The sequence below is a fragment of the Hyperoodon ampullatus genome (assembly GCF_949752795.1).
Source record: "Hyperoodon ampullatus genome assembly, chromosome: 6".
Taxonomy (NCBI): Eukaryota; Metazoa; Chordata; class Mammalia; order Artiodactyla; family Ziphiidae; genus Hyperoodon; species Hyperoodon ampullatus.
The window spans coordinates 21,244,792-21,255,058 of NC_136919.1; the positions used below are offsets into that span (position 1 = coordinate 21,244,792).

Below are 10,267 nucleotides of genomic sequence, written 5' to 3' on the forward strand. Positions count from 1 at the left end.
ACAAGGGCGGAGAATGGGCGGCTACCACAGAGCCACTCGTTGAAAGCTGTCCAATTACAGCAGAGGCTGAGCTGAGTGACGGGCAGACGGCGCAATGGGCAGCGCGGAGGCGGAGCTGTGGGGGCGGGTTCCCGGGCCCGCTGGCCGCCGCCGGCGGGCGGGCGACTCCTGTCCAGAGTGGAGGCGGCGGAGCCAGAGCCGGGGGAGGGGGCAGCGGCTGTCTGACGGACCGCGGCGGCGCCCGCAGCTCCTCACTGGTGAGGGCGCCGAGCCAGGACTCGAGGGTCCCGGGAGGGGGGGCGTCGCGCGTCGCGAAGCCAGGGGTCCTGGTGTCGGGATGTCGGGACACTGAGAGCCCATCGGCTCTTCCACCGCGGGGGTGTGGAGGCTCGGGGTCTGCAAGGTGCTCGATGTCCGCGACCCTCTTACAGGGGGCAGCCCGCGTCTGAGCCGGGGGAGGGTCGGGCCGGGTCGCACTGGGTTCCGGGGAGGCGTTTCTGAGCCAGCCCAGTCAGCCAGCGCCGGTGACATCACCGACCACCCTCCCCCGCCGGAGCCCCCTCCCCTCTCCTCCCCTTCTCTCCTCGCCGCGCCTTTTGTCCCAGCCGAGCTCTGCCCCGCCCCGCCCCGCCCATCTGCGAGGGAGGAGACTCCCTGTCAGTGACTTCATTGAGTAGATTCTTGGGGATTGGGGTCTGGTCCTCCCCGGAGAGAGAGGCGAGAAGAACACGCTGCCTCTCAGGGCCTCACAGACAATCACACCTGTCAGAGGTACACACGCTGCCACTCACAGGCACACACTCTTCGCACTGCCAGCCTTACTGTCATACAGCCATACAGCCATTCACAATCAGCCAGGCATCGCTGCATCTGAGAGCAGGTGACCGCTGGACCCTATTCCTTCACTCTCCACACCTGGGGATCAGGTCCAGCTCCTGCTGCACCGGACAGGCCTTGCTGGGCAAGTGCCTCTGAGAACCTGAGGAGGCGGCTTCCAGAGCTGCAGCTCTCCAAGCAGGCTCCAGTGGAGCGATCAGAGGTGAGGGGCTGGGCTGGGCATGTTTAAGCGCACAGTGCTCTCCTGCCCATCCCCAGCAGCACCCCCACTACAGGCCCGAGGCGCTTTCCGGAGCTTCCCACACTTCTGGGGAGAAGACTTCTTAGCCAGCTTGATGTTTAAAATTCAGCTGGAGCCCTTAAAACTTCGAGCGTGGACGCTGAATGGGTTTGTAAAGTTTCGGTAAGTCCCTCTGGAGAAGGGCACTCATACCCATACCGAGTCAAATTCTCCATGTCATATCCCCCTCCATTGCCTACCTGCTTCCTCCATCTCATCCTCATCTCATCCCCAGTTACATATAAGAACCCCCCTTCTGTCCCACCCTTACATTTGAATGAACTGCACCCCTTGTCATTCATCTCTTATACCAAACCCTTCAGGCATCCGTTTTCCACATACACCTCCTCTAGTATTTCAACTCTCTACATCCCCCTGGTAACCCATTTGCCACTTCAGACATTTCCATTTGTCATCCTTCATCCCCCTCCATCAGTACTTCATTTTCTGTATCAACCATCCCCCCTCCCTGTACCAGTCCCCCTTGCCATTTCTCATTTTTTAGTCCTGCCTCTACATTAACATCCTCTTCATTCTCTCCATCAAAGGCAGTGCCATGCCATGGGGCTCCTTTGTCATTCCAACACGTGGCTTGTGGGTAGGGGAGGGAGGGAGGAAAGAAGGAGGAAAAAAGGCAACTCCTGAAAGAGCTTGCCCTATGTCTGTGGAGGCAAGAGAATTACAGGTCTAGAACAGCTAGCACGGGGTGCAAGGGAGGAAGCTGGCCGGATAAAGAGGTAATGCAGGGACAGTGAGGGGAGGGTTGAAAGCACTGGCAAGGCATTCCACTCGCCCTCAACCTAAAAGCTGCTACAGTTCTCTGGGGGCACCCCCTTGGTGTGTAGGGTTCCTTCCCAGTTTCAGGGGAAAGAAGGTGTGGGCTGAGGCAGAGATGGCGGCAGACCACCCCCAACTCCCTCTCAGACAGCTTTTACTGCTGCTTCCGAAAATGGCTGCCCTCCCCCAGATGCCCTTTCTTCTCTGCCTCCCCAGCCACAGGCTCCCCCACCAGGCATGACATGCTGGAAGGGGAAAAGGGGGAGTGCCCGCCCTAATGGAACCTTCTCTTCGTCAGAGTGAGGTGACTCCCAGAACCATGAGTCAATCTAGCCACCTGTAATAGGCCCTGTGGGGGCAGAAGTTAGGGCTGTTGTCCCTGTCTACCTGGGGCCTTGAGGCCTCCCCTAACCCATTACAGCCCTCACTCCTGCCAGGACACCCTGTAATCTCTCTGAAGCAGTCAGAGGCAGAAAAGCAGGCCTTAGCTGTGGCTGCCAGCCCAGGACATTGCTAGAAAGACTCTGGTTCTCTGGGCTTTGGCAGGGGTTGGCCAAGTCTCAGCTGGGTTAGAGAATGGCTTCTGGCCATTCCCCCAACTAGCTCTAGCTACAGGAAAGTGCCTTTCCCTCTATCCACCACAGAGACATTGATGGAGGGAGATTAGAGTGAAAGAATGAGAGTCCTGTGTTTCTCCCTCGTATAAATAACAAATGCCCCTGCATCCAGCACATCAGGGACTATCAGAGGAGTGTGGGCCTGGCACTGGGCCAGATCCTAAACCATGAGGCAGGTGAGAGGGAGGGACTGGTAGAGAAGGTACTAAGGAACCGGTGGTTAGTGCCCAATTGTCTCCTAACAGCTAAGGTTTAAAAGCCCTACCTCCAGGATGCTTTTGTTCACTAACACTGATGCTTAGGTGGCACAGACATGTCTTCACACACAGTTTTGTGTGTAGACACTGGGAAATGACTAAAGGGAACTGTTGCCCTGGTTGGGGGAAGGACAGTGTCACCCCGCCCCGATAATAAGAGAGTTAGAAACAGCAGTATCCAAAGGCTGTGAGTCATCCTCTAATCTGAATCACACGTGAGGCTTAGCATAGTCTGGGGAGCGGGGGCAGGGAGGCCTGGGGTCTCCAGTGGCCGAGAGGAATTCAGGTACACACACTCTGACTCAGCCTGGCTGGCCAAGGCAGCTGGCTGAAGACCCAGGTCTGTTCCCAGCCCTGGGCCACTGCCCCAGCTGCCCTTAGCCTGGGCACTATGCCTGAGGCATGGCATAGGAGACCACGATGCTCAGGTGACCTCACCCAGTATGCTGATCTTCACCAGCTTCTGTGCGTGGGTCTGTCAGTCCATGGTGCCACCTCACTCAACAGGGCTCGTGGGAGTCCTCAGTCTGGCCCAAGGACCTGGGCCTTAGAATAGCCCCAAAAAGTGGGCCACAGCCCCCAGCTTCCTGTTGGGAAAACCCAGGAGCTAAGGAAAGAATCACAGAATCCTAGAATGTCAGAGCTGGAAGAGATCATCTAATCCAACCCTTTCATTTTACTGATGGGGAGACAGAGGCCCACAGAACAGGCATGACCTGCTGAAAGTTACACAGTGAGTCAGGAATTGCAGGATCATCAGGAATAGGACCAGGGTAGAAGGGAATAGAGGCATCAAGGATCGGCCCTGGTTTCTTTCAGAAACAAGGACACCAGTGCCGGTCCAGTGGCTGTGATGGGAAAGGATTACTACAAGATTCTTGGGATCCCATCGGGAGCCAATGAGGATGAGATCAAGAAAGCCTATCGGAAGATGGCCTTGAAGTACCACCCAGATAAGAACAAAGAACCCAACGCTGAGGAGAAGTTTAAAGAGATCGCAGAGGCCTATGATGTGCTGAGTGACCCTAAGAAACGGGGCCTGTATGACCAGTATGGGGAGGAAGGTAAGAGGGCAGTGCTCCAGCCTGATATTGGACACCTGTCCTTGTCTGGGGTCCTGGGTGACCCAGTTCTCAAAGCAGGGAACTGGAGACTGAGAAGGGGGTGAGGGAGGCAAGTGTTCCCAGCACTGACATCCAGAGGAAAGAAGAGACCACCCACTACCCAGCCTCAGCTCACCACAGCTCTCCCTGCCTCTCTCTGCCCCTCTCCCTCCTCAAGTTAAGGCCTTAGAAAAGCTAGAGCCAGAGGCCTTCCCCGCCCTTCTTTCCCTCCCAGCCTTATTAGTCCTGCCTGAAGTCCCCGCTTCTTCATTGGCTGATGGGGAAGGTTAGGAAAGGGAGTGTGTGGCTCCCTGAGGACAGCGCATTTACAGTCATCAGCATAAAAGTTTGGCCCTTAAGCAGCCGGGGAATTAACCACTGGAGCTCTGAGCTAGAGATGGTTGTCCCCTTCCCTGCCCCCTTCCTGCCCACTTCAGGCCAGCAGAACAGAGGTAGAGTTTCGACTCCCTGAGGAAGTGGCAGAGATCCAAGCAAGAGTGGAAGGGGAACTGCTGCTGGCACCTTGCCCCCTCCTGGGGTAGCTGGTGGCCACGCACAGGGTGTCAGGAAAGGTCCAAATAAAGCCTCTGAGAGGGCGGCTCCTCCCAGCACATCCCACGGGCATGATGTAGCTGCTAATTCTGGGCCTGCCCCTCAGGGCCGCCTGCCACCCGCCAGCCACAAGCACCTGTCAGGCTATATTAAGAGACATTGTCACAGCTGAGGACTCTCCTTTCCAGGAGGAGCTGTCCTTCCTCCCCAGTGGCATCCACCTTTCTTCCACATTCTCCTCCTCACTCCCCACGTCTAGTCTCAAAATTAGATAGGCTAATGATATATACTGTACCTGATACAAAGCAGGTGCTCAAAAGAATGTTCTTTTCCTTTCCTCCTCCTTGCTTTATGTTCCACGGCCCTGTCCTCTGTACACCCCAGTCCTCCCAACCCCCTCTTCTTATTCTCCATGCCACTAGTTCCTTCCATTTTTCCCTCCTCACCTACTAGACTTGCCAATTCCCAGATTCACCAGGCATCTTCTGGAATCCCCAGTATTCTCTCAGCTAAGAAATATTTCTCTCTGGCATAGAGGGATGGGAAGGGTAGTGGTGGGGAAGAGGGAAGCAGTACAGACACCATGCCACCATGTGACCTGTCTAGGAATTGCACTCATTCCTCTGCTTGGCCTCACCTTTGATTAGGAAGAAGGTAGGAGCTGGGAGACCTCCACTTTCTGCATGACCAAACCTAAGCGAAGGGCAAAGCTCATGCCCTAGGTCCAGGCACCAGTTCTAATGGAGATCTACATCCCAGGAGGGCTCCTGAGGATGCAGCACAACCTTAAGGAGACATCCAGGGCCTGGGAAGGGAGAAGCAGCCTTGGAAATGTGGGTTATATTTCTGTCTGCCCTGCCCCCTCCCCAGTAGCCAGCTAGAACAGTTGTGCACATAGACTCTGTGTGCAGCCCTCCCTGGGGACAAGTTGTTCCCAGCTTGAAAGGGGGGTGGTAGTGGTACAGCAGGAATCCTTGCAGAGAAGTCACCCCCTCCTGTCATCATCAGTCCAACTTCCCTCTCTCACTGAGCTCTGCCAAGCTTCTTGAACTCACCTGATAATCAGACCCTCAGTAAAAGGAAAGAGCAGACCTTGAGTCTTAGGGGAAGGGTGAAGAGGCAGCTGTCACAAGTCACTGAATTGCTTCCCACTTGGCCTCTCTAATGAAACCCAAATCTCCTCTTGTGGTCCCAGGAAGTTAAGAGGCTAATTTAGGCTCAGGCTTCCACAGCCAATGAAATTCTAGATAAAGCCCTCAAAGAGAAGAGTCCCCTCCCCAAGCCTGGGCCCCACCCCCAAGTCTATATATTCTAGATCATTTCTCAGTGTTAATCCCCTTCCTCCCTCCTCCCCACACAAGCCCCCCAACTACTCCAATCACCACCACTACCATCCCCCTTGAAGACTGCCCCCACAAATCTGAGCCCCTTAGACAGAACCTGACTCCAGAGAGAGTAGCTGGGGTCACCACCTGCAATGTTCCAGCTCACTCATCCTTTTTGGCTGCTCCGACATTAAGTATGGGGTGTAAGGCTTGGTGTTGTACAACTCCAAGGAGCTCCCTTCCCATTGCAATCTATGTCTGTCCAATGTGTGAATGGCAACCCCTGGAGCTGTGCAACACTGTGAGCCCTGAGTGTGGGAACAAAGTATTTGAAAACTTTTTGTAGAGAAATAGCTCCTCTTCTCCAAGCTAATGATCTTTCTTGCTTTTGGGGGCCCCTCCTCATTTCCCATTTGGGCACAAGTCAGAGAAAGAGGAAACCATGCTAGAAGTAGAGTGAGAGTGGGAGCTTCCCTGGTGGCGCAGTGGTTGAGAGTCCGCCTGCCAATGCAGGGGACACGGGTTCGTGCCCCGGTCCGGGAAGATCCCACATGCCGCGGAGCGACTAGGCCTGTGAGACATGGCTGCTGAGCCTGTGCGTCCGGAGCCTGTGCTTCGCAACGGGAGAGGCCACAACAGTGAGAGGCCCGCGTACTGAAAAAAAAAAAAAAAAAAAAAAAAGTAGAGTGAGAGTGGACTTCCTCCTGGACTGTATTGCCACTTTATTTGGGACAGGTCACTTACAGCCCTCTGTATGGTCAAATTCTGTCTGATTGCCTCTTCCCCTGTCTTTGGAGATAAGCAAAGATATGGGAGCCAGGTATGATTTGTAATGTGACCCCAGTCATTCAAGGCTTTGTGACACATCTTTGGGTCACAGGTACATGGAAGAGTTTACAGTGCTGGAAGTCACATCTTACCAGTCTTCTAGTCTTAGCCTTTCAGCCTCTTTGAACCTCGAGATGTGCCTTATTTATTTATATTTTTTTGCGGTATGCGGGCCTCTCACTATTGTGGCCTCTCCTGTTGCGTAGCACAGGCTCCGGACGCGCAGGCTCAGGGGCCATGGCTCACGGGCCCAGCCGCTCCGTGGCATGTGGGATCTTCCCGGACCAGTGCACGAACCCGTGTCCCGTGCTTCAGCAGGCGGACTCTTAACCGCTGCACCACCAGGGAAGCCCAAGATGTGCCTTATTATTAAACATATAATTAAGAGTAGAAATCTTGCCAGAGATTTTTCTTACTCTATTAGGCCAGCCCTCTCTGTGGGAGTTAAAGCTTGCTTCTTCCTCTAGGCCCATGAACTAGGAGCTAGAGGGCAGGGGGAGGAGAGTGGGGTGGGACGGAGACCAGCCACACTGCCCCTAACTTCTCCTCCCTCCAGGCCTGAAGAGCGGCGGCGGTTCATCAGGGGGCTCCAGTGGCTCCTTTCACTACACCTTTCATGGGGACCCCCACGCCACATTTGCCTCCTTCTTTGGCGGCTCCAACCCCTTCGATATCTTCTTTGCCAGCACTCGCTCCACTCGTCCCTTCAGTGGCTTTGACCCAGACGACATGGACGTGGATGAAGATGAGGACCCATTTGGCTCCTTTGGCCGCTTTGGGTTCAATGGGCTGAGTAGGGGTCCAAGGCGAGCCCCAGAACCACTGTACTCTCGGCGCAAGGTGCAGGACCCACCTGTGGTGCATGAGCTGAGGGTGTCCCTGGAGGAAATCTACCACGGCTCCACCAAACGCATGAAGATCACAAGGCGGCGCCTCAACCCCGACGGGCGAACTGTACGCACCGAGGACAAGATCCTGCACATTGTCATCAAGCGTGGCTGGAAGGAAGGCACCAAGATCACCTTCCCCAAAGAGGGTGATGCCACACCTGACAACATCCCTGCTGACATCGTCTTTGTGCTCAAAGACAAGCCCCATGCACACTTCCGCCGAGATGGCACCAACGTGCTGTACAGTGCCCTGATCAGCCTCAAGGAGGTGGGGCCTGGATCAGATTGTGTGTGTTTTTATCGGGTGGCGGGTGGAGGTGACAGAGACATTCTTTCCCCACTTTCTCTTTTCTTCCCTTTCCAATCACTCTACCCTACCTTTTCCTCACTTTCTGTCTCATTTTCCCCAGGCACTGTGTGGCTGTACCGTGAACATTCCCACCATTGATGGCCGAGTGATCCCTTTGCCCTGCAATGATGTCATCAAGCCAGGCACCGTGAAGAGACTCCGTGGGGAGGGCCTTCCCTTCCCCAAGGTGCCCACCCAGCGGGGAGACCTCATTGTTGAGTTCAAAGTTCGCTTCCCAGATAGATTAACACCACAGACAAGACAGATCCTTAAGCAGCACTTACCATGCTCCTAGGCCCTGCCCCAGCCAGCCCAGAGCCTTCCACAGCAATAGCCCCACACTCACCCCACCCATTGTGCACCCAGCTTGATGTCCACTGGACACTAGCAACTCTTTCTAAATGCAAAAAACAAACAAAAAAAAAACCCCACTGGTTTTCAGGGAAAATGTTCCTGTCCCTGACCCCTTTCAGAGCTGGGCTGTCTTGGGGGAGTGGGAGGGAGGTGGGGAGAGCTAGCCCAGGCCAGGGGTTAATTTTCATGTCACAAGCTTTGAATCCAGTTCCCACTCCAGTGGCTGGAGAGTGACCTGAGTGCTACTTGAAGATATAGAGATTCCTTGTCCACGCCTGTAAATAGCATGTCCTCCTTCCCCTCTCAGCTTTGCTAATACCTCTCCTTTCCCTTCCCTTCAGCTTCCTCCTACTGGGGGAGGAAGAGGATAAAAAGGACACTGCTTTCCCACCCCAGTCCCACCCCCAAGTCCACAGTGTCCAAGGTTATCACACACATATTCATGCACACAAAGCACACACCTAGAGCTGTGTGTGCCTCTCCAGGGTTGAGATAGGAAGGGAAGGTCCATAAACCATGAACTGGGCCATTGAGCACGAGACACTTTTCATTCGGGAAAGGGAGGTGACGGGGCCCTCAGCAGCCTCCCTGACAGCTCCCCTGCCCAGACTCTGCAGAGCTGGAAGTACTGTCCTCCCTGCTGCTCTTAAGAGTGTGCAAGGGTAGAGGAAGGGGAGGGGGCTGCTGTATTAAGTCTAAGAGGTGGAGGGCAGGGTCTGTCTCCTAGCCTTCATCAGGAAGGGAAAGGGCTTTGGGTCAGGTGGCAGCTATTCCCCACCAAGAGATTCAGGGTCACAGGTTTCTCCCCACACCTCTGAACTCAGGGCCTAGCCACCCCGAAACTCCCAAATCCCATTTTTGTGATATATGAAGCTACTTATTTCTTACCCTTCATGGAGGCTGCGGGGGAATTTCTAGCCCTCTGACGCCTGTGTGACCCCACCTCACTCCCATAATTGTATAAAGATCAAATAGTGAAGGAGCTAGGGTAAGACTGCTTCAGCCATGTTCTGGGGTGGGGTTTTTAGGCTTTCTCACTTTGACAAGCCCCTGAATGTTTTTATAGTAGTTTTTTTGTATTTTTTTGTAATGACAGTATTATGGAAAAAATAAAGTATTTTAAAACTATGGAATCTGAGCAGGAGCAACGAACCTGTGATAGGGGTGGATGTGCACTGACAGCCTCCCTCCTAAGCCCCGCTCACCTTTGAGAAGCCCAAGCAGCCCTCGATATAAGGTGAAGCTGACTCCTTCCTTCCTCTAAGCCCAGATTCCCAGAATTTCCAAAATGTACACCCAAAACACAGCAAAGACAGAAGATATCACTCAGCTATTAGAGGAAACAAAAAATATTTGGAAAGAATAAATATCCTGGGTTATGAGAAATAGAGACTGTCCTCTAAGGATGTGCTAGCATGAGAATCAATAGATTTTCCTCTACATGGACTGGAATTTTCCTTTAAGAGAAATTTTCCTCCTAGGAGGGATGGAGGAGGACTTTCTGGCTGACTAGAAAAGACACATTCCCAAAGACAGGGCCTGAGGCAAGTGGAGAGGGTGGCTGGAGGTACCTGGCATCCTTGGCCCATGCTTAGCATGGCCTGGCTGAAGACACAGGATTCCTGTGAGACATGAACACTGTTACTGATACTTAAGTCTAAATTGTCCAGGGATGTCTGTCCAGGTCTTTGAATTGCCTGTCCCTGCTGAGACAACTCTGGTCCTCAGGGCCTGTGTGTGGACTGCATGATGCCCTTGTCAGTTTCCTTGGATCTGGGTAGGGAGGAGCCCTGTAGTCGCAGGAATGCTCATCTGCAGGCTCTGCCTGGGCCTGGACTTCCTCCTGGTGCTGACTTTCCTCCCAGATTCTTTTCCAGGATCAGGCCCATGACAGTCATGCCCTACTGAACTTCAGTGTCCCCAGTGTATGAAGACAACTCTGCCTTCACCTGTACCTGGGCTCCACATAGAGGCTGACAAGGTCTAGGCTTTTAACAGGGATCTTCCTGCCCTTGTTTTTTATCCTGGGACACCACCAATGAAAAAAGCTCATTCTTTTATTCAAGGTACTTTTGGGTGGAGCCTGTTCCTTCCAGTG

General features: G+C 53.9%; 1 protein-coding gene across 1 annotated transcript; it reads left to right on the forward strand.

Moving 5' to 3' along the window:
• Positions 1–1,058: 1,058 nt before the first annotated feature.
• Positions 1,059–8,110, forward strand: DNAJB5 (DnaJ heat shock protein family (Hsp40) member B5; the record flags this gene model as incomplete). Its single annotated transcript, XM_079707114.1, has 4 exons — positions 1,059–1,240; positions 3,588–3,832; positions 7,133–7,734; positions 7,877–8,110. 4 exons carry the CDS (start codon positions 1,059–1,061, stop codon positions 8,108–8,110), a joined length of 1,263 nt encoding a protein of 420 aa, XP_079563240.1.
• Positions 8,111–10,267: the final 2,157 nt, after the last annotated feature.